Below are 24,423 nucleotides of genomic sequence, written 5' to 3'. Positions count from 1 at the left end.
TATTTCAGATGGCAATACTTTTCATGTAATAGCATGAATTGTTATTGTACCGTGTACACGCACGTATGGCACGTACGCTGAAACGTGATGACGCAACGTGTCCGTACGCTGCTTAACTTCAGTTGTTTGGGCTGTCTACGAGGAGCGAACTGTAGCTGGCAGTGCTGAGAGGGCTTTCAGTTGATGTTGCTGCTCCTGGGCCGCAGGGTTCCGCTGTCATTCGTACACAGACTCACTACCATCCTCACTGTCGAGGCCCGTTGTGGTCAGCTCTGTACTAATAAAACTAAGAGCGATAACTAGAGTTACACACAGCACCGTTTTCGTTAGCGCAGCCGGGCCAAAAATACAGGAACCATGCCCGAAAGGAGGCCCTTCGTACGGTTACCAACTGACGTTTACCCCGTCAACTATGGCTTATGTCTGAAGCCCGATCTGATCGACTTCACTTTCGAAGGCAAGCTGGAGGCGCTGGTGGAGGTACGTGTACCAGAGCGTCTGGCTACATACATTGATGGATTTGTCTGTGAATGGCGGGGATCTTGTTATGTAATCTGGGCAGCTAACGTTACCTGTAGCTAGCTAATTTGCTGTGTTCGACTGATAACCGCATATTGTTAGCCACTAGCCCAGTAGTAGTTACCTAGCTGACGGTGGCTAGCTGTTAGCTAGCTGGCAGTTGCTAGGCTCGCAGTGGCCGACGGAGAGCCATGAATGGAAAAATAACGGCTGGATATTTCTGTCACTAGCCGAAAGCTAATTGAAGCTAGCTAGCACCAACAGTCCCATAGACAGCAGCAGACTTGCACTCTCATGTTAGCTTAGCTAACTGTGGACATTAGCCTGTTAACAGCGCTTGGCAATGCGCTTAATGTGTTTCAAGAGCAGTTAGTTGTATGCCAGCAACGTTAACCCCGTGTAACAGCAATACATCACTATTAATCAGTATCAAATAATCGGATGTTGGTTACTTAATTAGTTAAATAGCTAACTATCGGCTAGCTAACGCTCACTAGTGTTTGCTAAATCATGGCAACACCATGTCGCCCCCTCCCACCCTCTGCCTCGCTCACTTATTCAGATCAACTAAGTTATACGTTATGTATAAACATGTTAAAACTGTCCTGACTGTTAAAATGACATGTGGTGAGTGAATTTGCGTGGCAGCGTATTTTCAGAGCAGCTCCAGTTTAGGTTAAACTATTATTTGACCAGTCTTTGGGGTAAATTTGAGGAATGCACACTGCGTTTGCTAACGAAAGTTACCTTTCAGTTGAATTAATAGGTTAGTGAATCAGTTGGGTTCATGTTGCTAAAGTGGGTGTAGATATAAGCTACTATACAGTATAACTACCACATAAAACAAACATACCAGCACACTTAGTATTTATTTCAGAGGTAGATTTTGTGCTTACAGTGTGTACATTGCTCCATTGTGCGGACACGGACACCTGTCAGCTGAGTGTCCTAACACCTGTGCCTGCTCGTAAACACTCAACACACATTATCAGAGCAACCAAGAAAGACCATGTCGTTATGTATGGTCTAAATGTGTACATTTGCAAATACTAGTTTTTCTTTGTTTATATGACACATTTCACTATAACTGCTTCACTATCAAGAGCAGGTAAAACAATAGTAATAAACATGAGTTAAAGCATTCAGCTGTAAAACAAATAAAATAATACTTTCCTGACCAACAGTTCAAAACCCCAATATATATACAGTTTGTAAATTATATAAAACAGACAGTTAATTCTCAAATTTGTAAAGCTGGAGTTTTTCCCTTGATGACTTACAATGATTACTTATCAAAACTGTTGACGATTATTGTTCTGTCGCTCAATTAATTGCTTCAGCACCAAACCATTAAAAGGATGCTTTTGAGAAGTTTATTTTGTTAAATGACACAGCAAAAAAAGGCATCGAGAAAGTATTGTTTTTCGTATCAGTACCAGACCTTTGGTATCTAATTGGCACATGTACTGAAATGACATCTAGCACAGGGAATGTACGTGGGACATCATAAATTATTATGCTTAAACTATTAAACCTAGATGTATTCAAACATATTAGGCAAATTGTACTCATAAAACATTCAAACAAGTTTTTGAATATATTCAAACCTTCTGTGCTTTTGTTAATCATTGAAATGTTTGCTGGCAGTAATTGCAAATCCACATTTCAGCAAGTCTTTAAGTTGAGTCATCCTGAAAATGTTTTAATGCTGTGTTTGAGAAGTGGAAGTTCTCGAACCACAGTTTGGTTTAGTAATACCCTGTTTACCTGCAGTTTGTACAAAACCTGGGTAAAATACAATAGACAGGAATAAACTCAAGCAACGTGGCACTTTGCCACTTGCCTGGCATGTTTCATACTTTCTGCCACTGTGTTAGCCTCCAAGTGTATCAAACAACAGCAGCGTCCAACCAGCAGTGCCACAAACCGTGAATGTCACTATTACTGCCCTCTTTGAAAATTGCATGTCATCCAAGTGTGCCACTGTGTTTCGCCCTCAATAAGTTAGGCAGTCACATCCACTGTTTTCACATCACAAGTCAGAGGCCCCATAGTCTGTCTTCCTTTCCTTGTTTGCATCACTTTCTTAAATTCTTTCGATGTTGTTTCATACCCCAACTGGTTCTTTATCTGTGACCAGTTTTGCCCTTCATCCTCTAGGTTTAGTTCACAGTAAGTAGGTTCATTCCTGTCTCAGCTATCTGACCGAGGTTCAGTTTGGATTTACCATCAGGATTGCACGAACAAACTGCGGCTCCTTTACATACTCATTGTCAAGTCCTGGTTTTGAAACTTAATCTTTCTCAGATGGATTGGGATTTGTAATTATGGCACAGCGGAGATTATCAAAGTATAAATTATGCTGTTTTATGTCAATATTTACAGGTTACACAAGCCACAAATCAGATTGTGATGAACTGTGCCGACATCGACATCATCACAGCTTCCTTTGTGCCAGAGGGAGGAGAAGGTGAGGGTCAGACTTCATCAGCTTTTTTCCCCTTTTTGATTTTTTCTTTATTAATGACATTGTCATAAATGAAAAATGTAGTTTTCTGATTTTAAATTCCTAATAGATAGAAATAGAAAATGGAAATATTGCATGCTCTGGCAATCAGCATGTCTATTTCTTACTCTCTTTTTTCCTTTTTTAGAAATTAATGCTACAGGATTCAACTATCAAAATGAGGATGAGAAAGTCACCCTGTCATTTCCTAGTGCTCTACAGAAAGGTAAGAAGGGACTTCACTTGGCTCTGCTGTTGGTTGTCCCTGCTTTTTCTATTATCATTGCTGTTGAAAAATAACAGATTTCCCCTTTTGTTCGTGGCTGAATGAATAGTGCAACTCTCTCTGTGTACGCCTCCCCAGGCTCCGGCACATTGAAGATAGACTTTGTTGGAGAGCTGAACGACAAAATGAAAGGATTCTATAGAAGTAAATATACAACCTCTGCTGGAGAGATCCGCTACGCTGCTGTCACACAGTTTGAGGTAAATTGATGGACTCAGGGAAATAGGATGTTTTCGTTTGGGGAAAGTTGAGTGTATTGCTTAACCCACTACTTGCCTGTGTTGCAACATACGAGGGTGTGTTGGTCATGTGAGTCTTGTTGGTAATCCAGAATTGTCCTAAAGATGAGGCAATATCTCTAATTTAATTCTATTTATACATGTGTTTTGAAAATGCTACTGTGTGTTGGCTTGTGTTTCTGGGAAAGTCGAGCCAAAACCAGGTCAGTCTAGTCTGGACACTGACTGGGGGGCTCTTATGTCTCCTCTGTCACCTGCAGGATATACACCTCCTGTGTACATGCACAGATTTTCTACCACAGTGTGCACACACTGGAAGATAAAGTTATGACAGAGGGTCTCCCGTGAGTCACGTGCATGTTGACAAAGCATGGAAGTTTTGGTTAAGGCATGATGTCTATGTATCCTCCCCCACACACAACTTGATACCAAGTTAGAACATGACTGAGAGACAGACAGAAAAAAGAGTGGGTGAGCATATAAGTGAAACTAAAAACAAAACTTGACTTTATTTGGGCTGACTTTCATTGTAGTTACATACAAATTTTTATAAAAGTAGAGATCGACTTCCCAGCAACTGTCAGGTAGCGGCCTTATACCCATTTCAAGTATTGCTGAATGTTAAAACAGGATGATGACAGACTGGTTACCTCACATGCTTATATGTGAGGTAACTTTAGTTACAAATCAGGATATTGTTGTTGGAGTGTTACAGTTCAAGTTCAAAGTAATTACCTCAAAAATAGCCTGTAATATTAATTAACTACTGAACGTTTTTTTGCTGAATGGTACAGTTTTCTCGCAGTCTGGTCCAAATGTTTTCATGTCTCGGTACTAGTCTGCGACCGTTTGCAACCACTAAAACACATTTCTGGGGATGCAATGACAAGTGGACAACTTTTAATACACATGTCAATGGACCTCAAATGAGACTGTGAAGGGTTAGGGTGTCCAACAACCATATATATATGATATATATCGTTATATAGTTTGTTTGGGTTTTTTTTTTTTTTCATTCAGCTGAGAAAGTGTTTATAGATAAACAAAGACATGGAGATGTCTGTTTTTAGCAGAATTAAATACCTGTCAATTCAAGCTACAGCATCTCATTGATGCAAAAATCCAGTATAACCATTAAGTAGTCCAGCTCAGTTCAGTGCAGCACTGCTGGCAATGGCCTGTAGACAGAGGTATGCTTGAAATAAAATTGCTAGTAGGAAGTGTTATGTCTAAAGGCAAAAGTGTTTATAGCTGCTTCAAATGACCACACGCGAAGGCGGGTGAAAAGCCTGCTGTCATAGAGACACGATAAATGTTCAAATGTGGAACAATCTCTCCTCAAAGGCATTCATAGTGTCAGTTGTGCACACAAAAAGTGACAGAAGCAGTCGTGTAAAGAATGGAAAAAGAGTTCAACAGTTCAAACCCTAACTTTAATACTTTTTTAATTACACACTTTGACAATCACTGCGTGGGCGGGCTGAAGTGGGCGTGCATGTTGGTTTCGGAACAGATACAACTTTGTAAAGGTTGTTGGGATAGGGGGTTTCAGACACTATTTGACAATGAAAGGTACAGCAGAATCTATTGAGACAGGCAAGTTCTGAACAATATGAAAATGACAGGTTTGGCTTTTGTGAAGCAACTTCAAAACCAGCTAAAAGTTAAATCTAACTTGCAGTAAAGTAATATTTAATGGGATTGCCTCAGAGTAACAAGTAGAGTAATCTTATTCAGAGTAACTTCCCCACCATAAGGTCTGTTTATTTGCCAGCTCACATTACGTGTTTCAGCGCACACTTAGTTTTTCAAAAGACAGTTCCAAGCATAGGTGCAGATTGTGTAAGCTTGGACAATGTAAAACGAACACAGGTAGAAGCTGTAACAACTTCCAGTGACCAGCAACATCAGTCGGTCCTCACCTGTGGTGCGAGAGCCTATAACTGTAGCTGTTTCAGGCGCCCTGGAAAAAATGATGGGTGCGGCCTAGGCTCTTTAGTAGATAAAATCATTGGATCCGGGCAATTTATTTAAAGGAAATGCTACAAATGCCGGGCACAGATAAAAACATTCGACTGTAGTGCTTCCTGCAACAAAGGGAAGGAGTCTAGAGCTGCTCACACAGCAAAATAACTGTCTGTGTTACTTTTGACTTCTGAAAGGGAAAATGAAAGTGAAAATACTAGAAGTCTTAAGGTTGGCATGAATCCCTTTGGGTCGCTGCCTAATAACTTCTGTACATGGAAAACAATGATGTGAAAGCTGTTGCATCACTAACCACACAGAAGGACCAAGAAATGGGTCTTAAATAATGCGTATACATATTACACAGTCTATAAATGACGTGGTTATTTTCCTCTCCCCAGCTCTCTATATCTATTTTATTCTCTCAAAGATTTCTCAGGTCTTTTATCATTTTTGTTTTCACATTTTTCTTCCTAATTTTTAGTCTTCTGCAGTCCTCTGTATCTGTATATCTAAGTGCCAATTTGTGTTTAGCAATCACAGTGTCTCACAGATAAAAATCAAATGTGACTGGACAAGTGAAATACGATCAGAACAGGCAGAGACTCGTTTAAGATGCAGGATGTGAATTGCAGTCCACCTCGGATGGATCTGAGCACGGTCTTGACTCATCTGGATCGAACACACGGGATCTCAGTTTGTGTCCTTTCTCTCTCTGCCCCCCCCCCTCCAGGCCACGGACGCTCGCAGAGCTTTCCCCTGTTGGGATGAGCCAGCTATCAAAGCCACCTTTGACATCGCTCTGATAGTTCCCAAGGACCGAGTAGCCTTGTCAAATATGGTATGTGTCGTATGTTCACTGCTCCCTCTGAGAAACTGAGTCCAGACTGCCTTAGTCACTTTCCACTTCCAAGTTTCTTTTGTGTGTGTGTGTGTGTGTGCTTACATAACAGAGGGCAGACAGTCTCTGCATATTCTACCTCTGGCTAATGTTATGTTTAACTACATGTGAAATGTAAATACTGTACATGTACAATGAGGTTGAAGAAGAAAAATTCTCCCGAAAACAATGTCTTGTGTTTTGTCATGCGGACTCTTTTCTTCAGTGATTTCAACTGAAGGCGTTTGCAGCTAAATTGCATCAGAAAACATCATCTGGCTTTGATTATTTCTAACAACAACACCCCTCCAAGCTAACACAGTTCATCTGGGTGGTGACGATCAAGCTAAATTTGGGTCTTTCTGATGACTGACTCCATATGAAAGTCTGTCAGTCTTTAATAATGTGCGTTTTATGTCCTGTTGTGACAGTTGTTGAATCCAAATAGACACTTTTCCACAAGACGGGACAAAAACACTCATGGAAGACAAATTACCAAAGAATATTATAGATAAATAACCCTAGATAATAATATCAAATAACATAATTTATTGTAGGCATATAATGATTATTGCAGACCATCATGCCCACGGCTGAAGGAGAGGGAATTTGATTAGTTTGGCCAGCAGGACTAAGCCCTGCACAGATTGATGCCAGTCCAGCTCTTGACCTTTTGTGTCCACAAACCTGCTGAAATTTATTTTCTCAGCAAGTCTACTGTGACCTTTAAAGTCTAGTGCAACACAATACTGCCTTTTTAGCTGGAGTGTGTACTGAAGCTGTTCAGTGGATACTTTTTTGGTTACGTGAGGGTTTACACGTTGGCACAGTCGGCGAAAGATATCTACTACTACTGAGATAACTACTGGCCAGGCTGTCATAAAAGTCAGCATTGATACTAAAGGATAAGTCTGGTGATATTCTGAATTTTTCTTTTTGTCAACAAATCCCATAAAACACCCAAACCAACAATGAATGTATGTACTAACAAGTATTGTGTGTGTGTGTGTGTGTGTGTGTGTGTGTGTGTGTATCACGGCCTGATGTATCTTCTTCCTCTGAGCCACAGAGCTCCATTGTTGTCCAAAAACTGTTAAAAACACATCAGTGAGTCACACTGTTGCACCGGGCGACATGTTCCTTCATCACCATGAACACACACACACTGTAGTTTATTCTGACTCAGTCCCACACACACCGTCCTGCTGCCCCAAACACTCACTACAGCACCACATGTGGATTCATCCGCCGCTGGAAATAGTCCCCAACAGATGCACTATTTCCTCCTGTTTGTTTGATTAAAAACTACAGCGAGCAGCTGTTTTAGGAAATAACTGTTTTTTGTTTTAAATGAAACTATATATTTGTGAGGTGTTTCTTAAAGGTTTACATCTTCAGAAGGAACCAATGGCTTTGGAGCTGAGAGCCACACGCAGGAAGTCAGAAAGTACTGACAGAAAATATAGAATAACACCGCCCGTCTTATCCTATAAAAAAACCAAAACATTAATCAGCTCAATAATATGTTTTATGGCAGTGATTTGGTTGATTTTGCTCTTATCTAAGTGCCAATTACAGCAGAGCCTGGCCATTCTGTGTTTGCTCTGCAAACATCACAACCTGGATTCAAATATTTACCAAAAGAAGGCCATCATCAGTATCGCAATGAATCTTTTAGGTCACCTTTTTTATGATGATAAAAGGTCTAGACGTGAAAAACGGTGCAGTTCTTAAAATTAAACTACATATTTGTGAGGTGTTTTTGTTTTTTTTTTATAAAGGTTTACATCTTCAGTAGGAACCAATGGGCTTTGAGCTGAGTGCCACAGACAGGATAGGGTAGCCAAACAGTATTGAGAGACGGATTTACACATTGTTGGTTTTGGCCTTTCATGGGATCTGTTGACAGTAAGAAAAATATCCTTTTAATTGATGATTTTAGATTCCCCAATGATTGTGATTGTGACTGCTGATCTTTGTTCTAGCGCCACCGTTGGGCCAAAGCTTCCATTTGTACAAAAGCTGATTGGAACAATGCCATTCATTTTACTAAGCAGATTCATGCTCTGTGGAGGATGAACCATTTTGATTTTAATAACCCCCCCCCACATGACCTTTCCTCTAGCATCACCCTCAAGACAAACTTAACATTTTTAGCCCCACTTGCCAGTATGGTGTGTAATAAATATTTCATCCTTTAACATGCTGCTGGTGGAGCTTTAGACTTTTGGTCTGTTTACGTGACTCTTTGCCCATAAGAAAATAATTATAAGGGAATGGAATCAGAAACTTTTGCTCTTGAGCAATGATCTGCTATAAAGTATTTTAGCGAAATGTCCCAATATTAACCGTTGACTTTACTTTTGTTGTCAGTAAACGTTTCCATATGATATCTCCATGTTGAGCCGTTTAACTTTCTTTTTTTCTTCCAGAATGTCATTGATCGAAAGCCATATCCAGATGATGAAAACCTTGTGGAAGTGAAGTTTGCCACCACACCCATCATGTCCACATACCTTGTAGCTTTTGTCATTGGTGAATATGACTATGTGGAGAGCCAGTCATCAGACGGTATAACGGTACGCGTCTACACACCTGTCGGGAAGGCAGAACAAGGGAAATTTGCACTGGAGGTGAGAATGTTGTTCAAACACTTTTAACATTTCCAGACAGCAAACCACTGTTGAGCAGACTGTCCACAGCAGCGGGTTCACTACATGCTCTCACTTCCGCACAAGAATTTAATAACTACAAACATGACTGGCGATGTAGACAAATGTACAGAAAGCAGCCATTTTTAAATACTTTTTCATATTTTGTTACATATTTTTTAACATTTTTTTTTCGTCTTTTTTGCAGGTTGCGACTAAGACCTTACCTTTCTACAAAGATTACTTCAATGTTCCTTATCCATTGCCTAAAATTGATCTCATAGCTATTGCTGATTTTGCTGCTGGTGAGTAGTTGTCAGTTCTGCATTCAGTCATTTGAGACATTTCCACTGAAAATGTTGAAAGTGAAACACATACTGCTTCCTCCCATTCAGGTGCCATGGAAAACTGGGGCCTTGTTACCTACAGGTAAGCTTCAGTTGCTCAGTTGCTCTTGATCTTAAAAACCAAATATTTTTAACAAAAGTGGAAAAATTAACGCTGCTAATTTCATTCACCAACCACATCACTGCCACTGTGGCAGGTTTTGGAAAATTTGAGTTGAACTGAAAATATTCTGAAGTGATACGCCGACATTTGTGGGGCGTCAAAAGTGAATGTGTGTAATTATATATTGTAACTTTAGTTTTCATAATGAATGATCATGTTATACTGGCACATTGGCAATAAAGTAAAATGTGTCCATAGACCCAGAATCTTTGGATGAAGAAAGTCCAGATTAGGGTTGGGCGATGCTTTTAAATCACAACAGCCATCGGCGGCCCGACCCTAGTCACCCTAGTAATCTTCGATGCAGTAATCACGTATAATAAGTCTGTACCTTAAATCAATCTACCAAAATAATTTGAGGAGCTATTTGACAACACTCTGTTTAACTTTAGTTGTGCTAAAGTTTAGATGGTTAATCGTTTAGTCAGCTGACAGAATATTAATCAACAACAATTTTGTTAAATGATTAATCGTTTAAGTTATTTCTCAAACAAAAATGGCAAACATTCAAAGGCTCAAATATGAGATTTTTCTGCTTTTTTTCTGTTTTTATATCATCGTAAATTGAATGTCTTGGGGTTTGGGACTGTTGATCGGGCTCTGGGGTAAATTGGGATTGGCATTGTTCACTACTTTCTGACGTTTGATAGACTAAGTGATTAATCATGAAAATAAAGAATTGTTAGTCCCAGCCCTAAACTGTAGCTTTGCAGCTCCAGGTCTCATTGGAAAAAAAGGCAGTTTTTTCCCCTCTTCCTGAAAAGTTCTTGTTGTAGTTGTGTTATTTTGGTTGACAGCACTGATGGCTTTTTAATTGCTTTGCGGTTAGCTGGACGTGCTGTCACCTGTTAGGTATTCAGATGGCATGTGATTAGCATATGGCAGCAGGCTCCGTTCATCTATCCATCTACAGCCACCTGCTTGCAGGTTTTCTTAATAAACAGCCCAGCTGCTGATGTGGCCTCTGGATGGTTGACGGAGGGAAACCTGCTGGTGTTGAGAGGAGGTGTCACCTTCCTTCAGCTGTCTCTGTGTTAACCTCGACTTTCTGTTTTCCAGGGAGACGGCACTGCTGATCGACCCGAAGAACTCCTGCTCGTCCTCCAGGCAGTGGGTGGCGCTGGTGGTCGGGCACGAACTCGCCCACCAGTGGTTCGGAAACTTGGTCACCATGGTAACCATAACAATAACATAATAACAAAACCCATGACAGTAATGATTTTTTAAAAACTGTAGCACTAACTGAAAGACAGTCTCTAAAGTATATCCAAAAAGACATAAAACAGAGAGAGTTCTTTTTAAAAATAAACCAGTTAAATGGAGAAACCAGTCGATCTGCAGCTCTGGTTGGTTGTTGGAAAGTAAGAATACTAATACTAATTTTATTTGTTTTAATGCCTATACTAAAGGAAGGCTTAATTTCCAAAATGCTACACATTGTTATCTGAGGTGAGGTGTACTGAATATCTCCAGAATAGAGACAATGTAGTACATGACTGTCCACAAAAAAAGGGGAATGAATTCCCCCAAAACTCAAGGCACACTGCTTTGTTGAGGTAGAAAAGTTACAAAGCTTTTTTTGGGAGTTCATTCCCCTTTTTTGTGGACATTGATTGCCTACCCGTGCATCAGGAGCACCTGTTTAGTGTCGCATCGTTGTCAGATCCAAGAAGCACTTTTTTTTTCTTTTTTTTTATCGAATGTAGAACATTAATGTTTTTTAATCTTGTCAACAATTTAAGTTACCCATTATCCTTCAGAAAGTACTGTCATTTGTTTGAATTGCTCAGTCAGTGTTAGTATTTGTAATGTAGGAGATCATATTTTGGAAGGGAACAATTCTGAAGGACTTGGAGGACACAGTGTCATCTTTGTGTGTGTGTGTACAGGAATGGTGGACCCATCTGTGGCTTAATGAGGGATTTGCATCCTGGATTGAGTATCTGTGTGTGGACCACTGCTTCCCAGAGTACGACATCTGGACCCAGTTCGTCTCAGCCGACTACACCCGCGCGCTGGACCTGGATGCACTGGACAGCAGCCATCCCATAGAGGTGAGCTGTGGAGGGAGTCTGGAGGAACTGAAGAATGTTTTTACTTGTGGATTATGGATTGTTACAACATGGATTATTTTGGAAGTGATCTTTATTTAATGATTTATTTATTTAGTGGTTGAAGGGCAAATACTGGTTAAGTGTATAATAAGGTATGTTAGCACCATGAAAGTTGCCATCAGACTCTTGACACCTGATTTCTGGCTTTGTGTTATGTGCTCCAGGTGAATGTGGGTCATCCATCAGAGGTAGATGAAATCTTTGACGCCATTTCCTACAGCAAAGGAGCATCTGTGATCCGCATGTTGCACAACTACATAGGAGACGAGGTAGGTTGTGTGACACTCTTTAAGTTACTCGCAGCGCAGTATTGGATCCATTTTGTTCATTAAGGTTGACCTCTGTATCTTTCTTTGTAGGACTTTAGGAAAGGAATGAATGCTTATCTTTTGAAGTTCCAACATAAAAATGCTTCGACAGGTAAGAACACGCAGGAAACATTTTCCTCATGAATGATGATGGAAATTAATTTCACTGATTCCTAATCCTCTTGACTCCCTGCTGTCTTCCACAGAGGATCTATGGGAATGTCTGGAACAGGCCAGTGGAAAACCCATCGCTGCAGTGATGGGCTCGTGGACCAAGCAGATGGGCTTCCCGATAATAGTAGTGGACCAGGAACAGGTGAGCTTCACTGGGCACAAGCTGTTTAATCAGCCACAAGGTTGAGTGCTTTAAATCAGACATTTTGTTCACTGACTGAGCTGCTTGTGGTCAGGAGGCCAAGTGTATTACCTCCTGACTCATTTCATTGCCTGCAGAGTGATCAAACTGTGAAATTCAACGGCATGAAGTGAAAAATATTCTTCTGGTGGCTTTTTCTAATTTTGTACCTTGTTTTTGTGATTCTCATACACACACTGAACATGATGTTATTTATAGCAAGGTGACGAACGCATCCTCAAAATATCTCAGAAGAAGTTCTGTGCCAGTGGACCACATAATGGTGAGTGTTTATAACAGTCATGTAAGTTTTTGTGCGACTCAAACCATTTGCAAAAAACCCCTTACTCGGGGTTTATGCTGCTTTGTATTCATTTTAAAATATAAACATGACTGTTGTTTGACTGATATCGTTTTGTGCTAGCTTCTCATTGGCTTCCTGACTTGTCTGTTGGACAGGTGAGGATTGTCCCAACTGGATGGTCCCCATTAGCATTTGTACCAGCGAGGACCCCAAATGCACCAAGCTCAAGGTTCTGCTGGACAGACCCGAGACAACCATCACCCTGAGCGGCGTCGCTCCTGACCAGTGGATCAAGGTGAGGTCAAGTCGCAGTTCTTCCAACACCAGCAGTCATGTTTCAGTTTACCTAGGATATTAAGATGAGTACTTTATCCAGGGTGGATATATCAGTTTTAGTTTTTAGATCCCCAGCAGTAGTCGTCAGCTATCAGGGATGCACTGATCCAACTTTTCCTCTCCTGATGCCAGTTCCGATACCTAGAGTCAGGGTATCTGCCAAGTACCGATCCGATACGTGGCATATAGTGATAAATAAAGCAATTTTATGTACCAAGGATTGTTGTGGCACTAAAAATTAAGTTGGCGGCCCGCCGTGATGGAATGAAGTACCTGATAGTGGAAACACTGAGTGACATCTTTGAAGAAACTGTATTTAATGTGGATTGGTCACATCTGGCGACCCCCATTCTGAGTAAGCGTGACATCCTTTGTTTAATTAGTGAAAATTAAGGTTAGAGTGTGTGGAGGGTGGGTTTCTACAGAGCACAGTGGCCTTTCAATTGTTTTTCTACATGGAATATTCATGTGATCATTTATTGTTTTGCTTTTAATTATTCAGCATCTTTGCATTATGCAGTGTGAAAACACTGTGCCATCATAGTGTGGCCCTACAAGTCTGTCTGCGTGTGGCTGCGGCCATGTTTGCGGAAAAGCTCGTGTACATACAAACAAGTAAAGCTTCGAGTTGAGATGGTCGCCATATTTGGCAAAAATAAACATTTCTCTGTCATTCGGAATTTAAAATTTACCAAACGCGATACGGTTTCCAGTGTCTTAAGCCGAATTATGGAGTCATAAGAGAAGATGCCTCAGTCTGTCCTGTTTTCATGAAAAAAGTCAGACACCAAAGTTCACAGACTGGACTTCCTGGTTGTCAGTTTGGGAGGAAGAGCAGAAGAGGATTTGGTTAAGAGACTCACCCACACTTCTTCTGTCAACCAGACAAAGTTTCTGCAGGCGTTGACCTAGTCTCCTAATGAAGGGACAGTCAGTTATATTATTTAATCTTTTATTCTGGTAATTTAGACGTGTAAATTTGGCTTTTGTCAAATGTGGCCAGAACGGGAATGAACTTGTTCGATCTCTCGTGGGTGTAACTTGTAAATTAGCTGTTGATGATGTTGCTGTCTGAATGAAGGAGGAAGGAAACTGTGTAAACAAAGGATTGAAAATGGATTGGGCTTTATACAGCTTATACTGATCTATAAATAATGCCTTGAATCCCCACTGCTCCAATCCTGTGGATCGGCTTGTTCGACATTCCTGTTACCAACTCAATTATCAGCCAGCTACAGTTTAGAGAAGAAGAAAAAAGACAGTTGAAGGACTAATATTTTCTCTGTCCTGATGTTTGTTCCGGTCAAAGTCAGAATTACCAGTGTTTGGGGAAATTTTGCCACCACAACAAGCCTATTATTGACTTAAACCCTCAAGCTTTAGCATTAGGATGATGCTGTTTCACTCACTTTAAGCCATGATGGATAAGAGCACTCAGTCTGAGAGTTAAAAATGGTAAAACTACATTTTTTCCCCACAGTCTGACCCAGTTGTGTCCCTGCTGTTTACAGATCAACCCCGGCACTGTGGGCTTCTATCGCATCCAGTACAGCTCGTCCATGCTGGAGAGTCTGCTGCCGGGCGTCAGAGACCTCAGCCTGCAGCCTGTGGACCGACTCGGCCTGCAGAACGACCTCTTCTCCCTGGTGAAACTCTCACACACACACACACACACACACACACAAAGCCCTACTGCTGGGCAATAAAACAATAATCATTTCCTCTATTTTTCTTCATGGCAAAATGTAATCAGCTACAAGTATTTAGACAACAGGCTAGTTGCTTGTCAGAATGGAAAGGTGTAAACAAATACATGGTGCAGAATAAAGGAGGGCAGGAGGACTGACTAGGGAAAGTGCGGGATGCTGGCCAATTCGCAGTGTGGAAAAATGAAGAAAGTTCACCTTAAGTATCTGATGTTGTTATGTGGCTCCAAACATTAATGCCGTGGCGTTATGACCAAAATCCAAACTTTTCCAAACTCTTGGAAATGTTTGTTTTTTGGAGAAACCAAGGACAGTTAAGTGCACCAAAACAGAACTCGGCCACTGACATACAATTCAAGATATTTTATTTATTATACATCATAATTAGTTACAGTGAAAGTCAAGTTTTTGGGGAAACTGTGGGAAACACTGGACCTCAAAGTGAAAGTTCTTCATGTCAGAAATTTATAGCAAACTGTTTTACAACACTAAGAACTGCCTTTTGTTTTTTGGTTGTAGTTTATAGCTTGTAACTCGAGTGTCGCATACAAAGATAGGAAATTTGTGTGTCCGTCTCTCAGACTGCGTGAAACCTCACTGTTGAAAATATTCCTGCACATGTTTTAATTACACTTACACAAAATATTTCTACAGCTACAGAAACGTTTTACACGTGCAAATTATATCTGCGTGCACAAAAGTTTTCACACATGCACAAAATATTTCTACAACTGCAAAACTTTTTTTACGAATTCACACATTCAGGTACGTGCATGCGCATTTTTTTTCCACACAAAAGGTGAAATACAACTGCAGGCCGTGAGATTGCGTGGAAACATCATTTCACAAGCTCAAAATATTAATGACCCTAATTTGCTTCCATATACTATAGTTACTGTATGAGCAATATACAATAACTTTAGGGTTACTTCCGACAGTTAAACTCCTTAAAAAAGAGAAAATGTTTTAATTGTTTTTGAAAAGATGAGAAAAAGGTAAAGCTTTTCCTTCTGTTTTGTGTGTTTGGCAACTAAAAGCTGATGATAAATGTGAAATGTCAAACACGACTTGGTTATGTTGTAGCAGACGAAGCACAGTCACTCTGATTCTTCCTCTGGTTTCTTCCTCCCTTTTTAAGATTTCATGTAACGCCTTCATGTCTTCTGTTTCTTCTAATGCAATCTCCGCTTAAGATGAAACAGTTTAATCAGATGTTGAGCTATGACAAATAGCAGCAATGTTCAGGGCAGAGGATCAGATAGCATCTCATCATAAATCTTTCTTTATTGAATTCCAGACAGCAGGTTTCATTTGTTGTCGCCAAATTAAACGTTTCTGTCCTCACGTGGATGTTTACTGGTGGATGAGGAGCATGTAGAGTCTTTCAAAATAAAGGGAAACATTTCTGTGAATGTCTTAATAGTCAAGTTACACAGCATGTTGTAACCCTGACCTCTGTCTGACCATGAAACTAAGACCAACACAATTATTTCGTTACTTGATGTGTCACTGACACGCAGGCACTTCACAGGAAGTTTATTATCAAATCAAAATCCTACAAGTCAAAACTTACCAAATCTGACATTTTAATTTTTCTTATTTTAGAGCTAATTGATTCCTGTTATTCCCTACAGGAAAATGCATGTTTTGTTTGTTACTAAATGGTTCACCAGCAACTTTTGCTCTATAAATCCTTCCGTTTGAGACTTTAAATGTGACATGATAGGCAACTTAGTACAGCAGGCATTCACCCTAACATCTTCCCTAAAGCAGGATGCTTTTATTCTGCAGGGATTTATTTAGTTTAGAGAATCTGAAAGGGAAAGGCATCTCTGAACTTAGCAGATGCTAATTGTTTTGTGGCCTCAGTCTCGTGCAGGGATGATCAGCACGGTGGAGGTGCTGAAGCTGATGGAGGCGTTTGTCAACGAGCCCAACTACACGGTGTGGAGCGACCTCAGCTGCAACCTGGGAGTGTTGTCCTCGCTGCTGTCCCACACCGACTTCCACGAGGAGATCCAGGAGTTCATCCGGGAGCTCTTCACCCCCATCGGCCTGGAGCTCGGCTGGGACAGCAAACCAGGGGAAGGTGAGGAGGAGCTGGACAGAAACGAGCTGTCATGGAGTTAAAATCTCCTCATTTAGACCCAAGTAGATTCCTTTTCTCTTTCTTAGCATTCAACTGAAAATAATTTGTCATAGTGTCTTCATTGCTTTTATTAAAGTACCCCACTTTATATAGACACCTTGCAAAATAAGATATTTCAAGCTATGTTTGTCTCTTTATGTCATCATTTTAAATCCTAAAAACTAACCAGCTTCCTGTTAATTTGCATAGAAATGAAAAATACATTTTTGCAATATAATTTGCCGTAAAATGTATCATACAATTATCAAAGGATGTCTACAGTATACCATCATACATTACTATAAAGTAGCACTCAAATGTACTTTCTTCTATCATTTCAGGCTGTGTAAACAGTTCAATAGTATAACGGGAGCTGAGGGGGGAAAATGCTGCAGAGTTATTATACGTTTACTTAGTTTTTTATTTGATACCACAGTGAATTGTAGAAAATCAGATACTTTTCTACCCTTTGATTAGGTGTAATTTAGCATCTGACTGACTGAAGATCACAGTTCTGTGGCGAGAGACGATAACTTGAGTGTGATGTTTTTGTCCTGCAGGTCACCTGGACGCCCTGTTGAGAGGTCTGGTTCTGGGGAAGTTGGGGAAGGCGGGACACAAACCCACACTGGAGGAGGCCCGACGGAGATTCAGGGACCACGTGGACGGCAAGCAGGTCCTGCCTGCAGACCTCAGGAGCCCGGTAAGCAAAATAAAACACAGCCCATGTTTTTTTGTTCTTCTAATTGTGAATTCTTTGTTTGGTCCTGCCTCTGTGGAACATGTCTTGACCACTGCGCGGTTTATACTGGTTACACCGGCCACCCCAAGTCCAAGTCGCTCCTCATACAGTATCTTAACAGCTTGTGTACACACTGATTTATACAGGGATGGACAAAATAACATTTTACAGTATAAAGTAATCCAGCAGAAGGTCACAATCTCTACAATTAGATTTTGTTTAATACTGAAAAGATCATGTTCGAGTATCAAAGCGAGTATGACTGTGTGTATGTGTTTATTCAGGTGTATTTAACAGTGCTGAAGCATGGAGACAGTGCCACATTGGACACGATGTTGAAGGTAAGACTGCAGCGTGCATGTTGGACTGTGACATAAAGATGTTCAGGGACAATTACATTAATCTGAGTGATTAAACTTTACCGTTTTTATTCTTAAGGAAGTGATTATTTTCAGAAAACCAGATTTATTCTCTTCTTTCACTCGTGTCCTTATGATCTCATTTTCCTTTTTGGTTCTCTTTCTCCACCCTCCTTTCTCTCTTTCTTATATATCTGTTCTTTGTCTTGTGTCACTCGCCCACTTAGCTCCACAAACAAGCAGACATGCAAGAGGAGAAGAACCGCATCGAGCGAGTGCTGGGCGCCATCTCCGCCCCGGACCTCATCCAGAAAGTCCTCAGCTTCGCGCTCTCGGTACACGTGACCACGTTTACTGCATGTTACAAAAATGTTGGTTTTGTTTCTCCGGGTGACATTTCAGGAAATGAAACAAGTTTAATTTGTAAAGTTCTGTTTTTAACCAGCACGCTTATAATCATGTGTTTTTTGGAGGAAAATCAGACCCAGTTTCTGTTTTTATGCCTCCACGCCGGCGACATAACGTTTTCAGGTTGTCCGTCCGATATCCATATGAACGCGATGTCTCAGGAACGCCTTGAGGGAATTTCTTCAAATTTGACACAAAGTCCACTTGGACTCAAGGATGAACTGATTAGAATTTGGTGGTCAAAGGTCAAAGGTCACTGTGACCTCAAAATGACCTTGACAAGCCCGTTTTTGGCCATGACTCAAGACTTGATGTGGTAATTATGACAAAATTTCACACAGATGGTTAATGGGATACAACGATGAAGGTCAAAGGTCAACTTCACTGTGACATCATAATGTTCTGGCCATTATTCAACCCCCTAACTGAGGAACAGAAGGGGAGATTGTGACCATATTTCACGGCTGGTCGGACACAGAATAGGTGACACTTTTGACTCAAAGGTCATTGTGACTTTTAAAATAGGTTTTTAGCCATAATTTTAAGAATGAACGGGCTTTCCTCCATTCTGCCTTTCACTTCCTGCTTCATTCTGAATTTCGAGCGTCCTCGGAATCACGTGACGGCAAACAACGTAATGGAGCGCGCCTAGCTAATCGTGATCCTGTGAGTGAGTTTCACCTACAGCTCATAGAGAGGCTTCGCATCTAAAACTGCCAGGAGGAAACAAAAGCAGCACACTTTGTGCAGCTATACTCTGTAAGAATCCATCTTTACATAGTAATCCAATACGTGTTTTCCTGTTTAGCCGATACATCTATGATAATCCTTCACTAATCAGTTCAACAATGTGTATTCACTGGAATCATACATAAGTATCATCGCTATAGTGATAACTTCCATTTAACCAAAAATAATACACTTTTATTCAATTCCTTCCAAGTCTTCACTTCATATGTTATGAGTCTGGACAGACGTGGATGTAAACTGCCACAAACACAACCGCGGGGCGCTAATTCTAGTTTCATTGCTGTTGTGCCATGGCTTAATGACTGTGGTGTGTAATGCAGTGTAAGAAAACTAGTCTCTGAAATACTCATCAGTAGAGAATGAGCTTCAGACCTTTTTGCTTTTCGGTTCAGTGACCAAGTTGCTGATGCGGACTGCATCTGAACAACCCTCACCACAGCTAACCTCTCTCTGGGTCTCCCCCCCCCCCGACAGGAAGAGGTTCGTCCCCAGGACACGGTGTCAGTAATCGGGGGCGTGGCAGGAAGCAGTAAACATGGCCGGAAAGCTGCCTGGAAGTTTGTCAAGGACAACTGGGAGGAGCTTTACAACCGTTACCAGGGCGGCTTCCTCATATCACGGCTCATCAAGGTAAAAAAAAAAAAAAATACTTCACACACACAATCTTATGAGGTCATGTGTGAATGTGTCAGTGAAAGATTAATTTCTTTGCCACGGCCTCCAACACCGATAACCACACATTTATTCTGCTCGAGTGAATAAGCAGGTTGATCATTTAGGTTCTGGTCTGTTTATTATTTTTATTATTTTTACAAGGCAGCTGAACAGCTTCAGTGTCTGTGGTTTGCTTTTGTTTTCATTCAGCTCACGTGTGTTTCTCGTCTTTACAGCTCTCAGTCGATGGATTTGCTATCGACAAAATGGCTGCTGAAGTGAAGGTGAGAGTGGTTCACAAATTTGTTGATTTTGAAGGGGGGGGGGTTTATTCCTGAAGAAGTCGTTTCTTTTTAGAGGAAAAAGAAAAGTTTATTAAAGATTTTGGTAATTCACAAATATAAATCACTCCATCTTATTTTATTTGGAACAGATTCTGTACAAGATTTAAATCAGCCGAATTACGTTAGGAAGGCATTACTTTTTCACAAACTTTTTTAACCACTAGGGGGCGGAACGACCTCACAACAAACAGCAACACAGTCCTGATGTATCGTCTCCATATCAACAATTTCCTGCTTGTTAGAGGCATGTTTCTGTACACCTGATGAATGAAATCTAATATTCACTACAGTTTTAGCATTAAACATAACGACTAAAATAATCACTGAACGTCAGTTTAACCAGAAACGCACAAAGCATCAGGGAAACTTCTTTTTATTATTATTATTATTATTATTATTTTGAGCAATTCTTTTGCCTTTTTAGTTGTTAACTGACAGCGTAGACTGGAAGGAAACGCGGGGAGAGAGGTGGGGGTTACAACGTACAACAGAGGGCCCCGGGTGGAATTGAACCGTGGACGTTATGGTTAGACGTTGTGCATTTGCCTTCAGAGTACGATTAATATTACCAGTAAGGTCAAAAGTATTGATACTTTGATACTTTTTCGATACCACGTGTTTAAAATGATACGATCTCCGTTAATTATACATTCGATAGTATCAAAAGTACCAAAGCTATAAAAAAAATTAAAAAAGCAGATCTACAATCTTTAGACGGCGAAGTTTGGAGAAGCAGACAGGACCGGCACGTAAGCTGAGCAATGCACTGCTGTGGACGGGGGGCAGCAACAAAACTGGTTTTAACCACCTAAAAATATCAGTTTGTGTGTACGCTATATTTAGGATATTTTCACCGCCTTACCTTGCCGTCAGACAGCCTTTCCGACAGGAAACCGAAGCCTTATATCACTCTCTCCAAAGCTACCAGCAGACTCCTTTGACAAAAACAGGGAGTTGCTGGTCCACCATTTTTTTTTTTTTTTAATACTAGTTTAAAATTCTGGTATCATGACAGCCTTAATTACCAGCAACACCACATAAAAATGTCACTTCTCTATCTTTACTGACCTTATTGTGGTGCTATGCATTGTTTTGTGTTTCTTCTGATTACTGTACAACTATTTAACGGATAAAATCATCCTTAGTTTTATCATTCAGTATCTCTGTATGTACAGGACTCGTTCTGGAAAAACTACCTCAATTTCCAAAAGACTTGAAGCCCTTTGTCACGGAGTATAATGCAGAGACGTTATATCTTCGCTGTCTAATTTTAAAAACGCACCAAACGTACATACAGCAGCTTTAGTTACCTGCTTCCGTTTGAAAAATAATAATTTCTCTGACATTTGCTACTAACGTTTTCTTTTGTCGAGATTGAAAGTTGATTTTTTTTTTTTTTTTTTTTTACCTTTTTAGAAGTAGCAGTTGACAAGACAGTCTCACCACAAGGTTCATTTAGTAGCTCTTCTGGAGCTTTCAATCATATCACACAATCTTCATCTGCAGTTTGCCTAGTTGTGTGTTGTGTTGTTTTGTCAGATACGTTTCTTTGTATTTTGATTCCAAGAGGTCGACGCCCTTTCTTAAACCGGTCTCTCTGTGTGTTTGTGTCCCTGCAGAGCTTCTTTGAGAGTCACCCGGCGCCGGCGGCCGAGCGTACGGTGCAGCAGTGCTGCGAGAACATCCTCCTCAACGCCGCCTGGCTGAAGCGCGACGCAGACGACATCCAGCAGTATCTACTGCAGCGCAAAGCGCCCCCCGTCTGAGCCGCCGCCCCGCCGCCGCCTCCAGCCCCCTCCCCCTCCCTCCAGCGCGGACCTCCCAGCATTATAGCTGCCTTGCCCCCCTCCACCCCCCAAATACAGACCAGAGCGGGAGACCAGAGCGTACTTACAGCAGGCTTCATTTCTCTAAAGAAACTGTATGAATCAAGAAGACAAAGCCAAGAATTTAACAAAGTGTTGGTTGAACACAAAGAGACTCTTTCTACGTTAACAAAGCAAATCCATTTTAGTCAGACGAGGAATGTAGTTTTACCCCCATTCTGCCCACGAGCAGACGACACATTCGCCGGCCAACAAGTAATGTTATAAAACCGATGCTCAGCGAAGTCGCAGAAACACTACGTCCCTCTAAATGATCGCTAACCCTGCTAACGCACTCTGCATCACCTGCCCCGTATGCACACCCTCATCCATCTCTGCGTCGCAGCTGACAAAACTGTGAATCCCCCTCTCCTCCCCCTTTTCCCCTGCTGCCACTCATTTTGAATGCATGAAGTGTGATTTTCTGCATTTGCTGCTTTTGTTTACTTCTGTTTGTTTTCTGTACAGACAAGTTATTTGTTATTTTGTTAACTTTTTTTTTTTTTTCCTCCTCCTCTCGGTTAGTGTTCACACCTTCTCCCTCCTCCTTCTCCTTTGGGCGTTGTGATTGGGTGAGAGCAGAAGGCCCCTGGGCAGAATGGGGTTAATAACAGTAGTGTGTGTTGTAGTTTCCAACAGCACTGATTCTCCATTGCTAATAAATGGTTTGGACGAGGCGAGCAGCGCTAGCATGGTACTACATTGTAAGCTGTATAATGCAAGGATTTTTTTTGTGGAAGATGTTCCTCTTAAGAATTAAATGAAAAAGTTCATGATTACCTGTCTCTCCCCCCCGCCCCAAAAAAAAAACCCCTCGGACTCTGTTCAGGCAGACTTTGTATAGTTTGAATCATCAACAAGCATATTTAAACTCCCCTGTTTCTTTATCTGCCACCCTCAATGAAATTAAGATATTGGCGTGTTTTTATAAGACATCAGATGCAGTGATTTATTTAAATGTTGAGATAATCTTATATTCTGAGGAGAGAGAGAGAGAGAGAGAAAAAAGATCACAACACTACTTTTCGGGGGCCTTTTCATTCTGAAGTAACATCAGGAAACGCCTCTTAATAGGGTTGAGAGTCTGCCGAGGCCCGGTCCGATCCTTGAGGACGTGACGGATCGACCCGACTCCGCTGTCAAACTTGGAAGCCTTAAATTGGTCGACTGGTTTGCAGTAAATATTTAACGCTGAAGTGGTGATAATAGGTGACTTCCACATAACGTCAAATGTATCTAATGAGACAGATTATGCAGACTTGTTGAACGAGTATATCTATATAGAATTTACAATTTGATGTGGTTTTTGAAAATATACCGACCGAGTCATCCAACCTGTTGTCGAGACACTTTCCCCCCCCTTGAACATTTGTTGTAGTTTTATTTTTTTTTTAAATTTTTTTTTTCTGTTTGTTTTTCTTTTTAGTTTTATTTCATTTTTTTTTTTTTTTTTTTTTTGTCTAAAACTACAGTTGGTGTTCATTAAAGTGACAAAGGATTATAAAAACAAATGATGTGAAATTAGTACAAGTTGATTTTTAATGAGTGAGGTGTGAGTGTGCGCGCCTGGAAACAGATTTGTAATTTGTTTTTGTGTCATCGCACGCTAAGAGGCGAGGAGATGATCACATTGGATTACAAATGGTTAAAGCAGCGCTGAACATGTGAATTACACCTAAAGAGAATAAAACTGGCTACGGGTTGACATAAATGATTACAGAGAGCAAATTCAAAATGTCTGCACATTTTGGTTTCATCAAGTGTCTGTAGAAAACTTTCAGGCAGCGTTTGGCTTCTGTGTGTGTTGATCGTGCAGAGACGTTTAATGTTTTCTTGTTTTTTTTTTTTTTTTTAAATGAATCTGAATTTAATAGTTCAACATGTGGGGATGTCTTTGTGGTTCTGAGTTAAAGAAGAGGAACCTCTGTCAGGCAGGACAGCTTTGACTTCAGTGATGCCAAGGCAACCGTAAAATATGCAGTCCAATAAAGTAACACTTGATGATGCAGTACCTGTCGCTACAAGACATTTCTCAGGTGAATCACTACTCTCAATTGTTTAAAACGAGTCCTTTTATCTTTTTTTATCAGCTGATAACAGGGCACCAAGCAGGGCCACCGACTCTGAAGGGTCCCAAAGGCCCCGGGTTGTCTGTGTATCAATTACTTTGTGGTAATTCAATAAATTGCAGATTTGTTTGGTAATACAGTATGCGCCACTAGAGCACAATTAAAAACTAAAATGGTAACGGCCCCATGGTGGCAGCTGCATTTTTAAAATCGTAGAGAGATGACCGTAAACGAAGGAAGGGAGGGAGACGTGAGGAACAATAGCGCTCTGCTGCTGCTGCTGCTACATCTTTACCTAATATTGAGGCCCTGTCTTGCAGAGAGCCATTTGTCAGAATCTGTTTTTTTTTTTTTTTTGTTGTTGTTTTTTTTTTTTTTAGTATTTCTGGGGCGTTTTTGCCCTTTTTTTTCCCTGATAGGAGATA

The 24,423-nt window shown here is 40.8% G+C and overlaps 1 protein-coding gene across 1 annotated transcript; it reads left to right on the top strand.

Annotated features, from left to right (window-relative positions):
• The first annotated feature begins 96 nt into the window (after positions 1–96).
• npepps (aminopeptidase puromycin sensitive) lies at positions 97–23,940 on the top strand. Its single transcript, XM_044189526.1, has 23 exons — positions 97–480; positions 2,905–2,989; positions 3,174–3,251; positions 3,390–3,511; positions 6,249–6,356; positions 8,828–9,028; positions 9,255–9,351; positions 9,442–9,475; positions 10,616–10,730; positions 11,446–11,610; positions 11,835–11,939; positions 12,030–12,090; positions 12,185–12,294; positions 12,553–12,616; positions 12,793–12,932; positions 14,485–14,619; positions 16,549–16,768; positions 17,368–17,510; positions 17,834–17,890; positions 18,136–18,243; positions 19,541–19,696; positions 19,957–20,004; positions 21,684–23,940. Exons 1-23 carry the CDS (start codon positions 358–360, stop codon positions 21,828–21,830), a joined length of 2,622 nt encoding a protein of 873 aa, XP_044045461.1. The 5' UTR covers positions 97–357; the 3' UTR covers positions 21,831–23,940.
• The last annotated feature ends 483 nt before the right edge of the window (positions 23,941–24,423 follow it).

The sequence above is a fragment of the Siniperca chuatsi genome, linkage group LG3 (genome assembly GCF_020085105.1).
Source record: "Siniperca chuatsi isolate FFG_IHB_CAS linkage group LG3, ASM2008510v1, whole genome shotgun sequence".
Taxonomy (NCBI): Eukaryota; Metazoa; Chordata; class Actinopteri; order Centrarchiformes; family Sinipercidae; genus Siniperca; species Siniperca chuatsi.
Note: the sequence above shows the minus strand (reverse complement) of the source record. Positions and strands in the feature narration are given on the sequence as shown.

What these genes read in the sequence shown, in the direction of transcription:
- npepps (XM_044189526.1), top strand. Translation starts at nt 358, where the DNA reads ATGCCCGAAAGGAGGCCCTTCGTACGGTTACCAACTGACGTTTACCCC. An exon ending in GGACAGCAAACCAGGGGAAG is followed by an intron (nt 16,769 to 17,367) that starts GTGAGGAGGAGC and finishes TTTGTCCTGCAG; the next exon opens with GTCACCTGGACGCCCTGTTG. An exon ending in AAATGGCTGCTGAAGTGAAG is followed by an intron (nt 20,005 to 21,683) that starts GTGAGAGTGGTT and finishes GTGTCCCTGCAG; the next exon opens with AGCTTCTTTGAGAGTCACCC.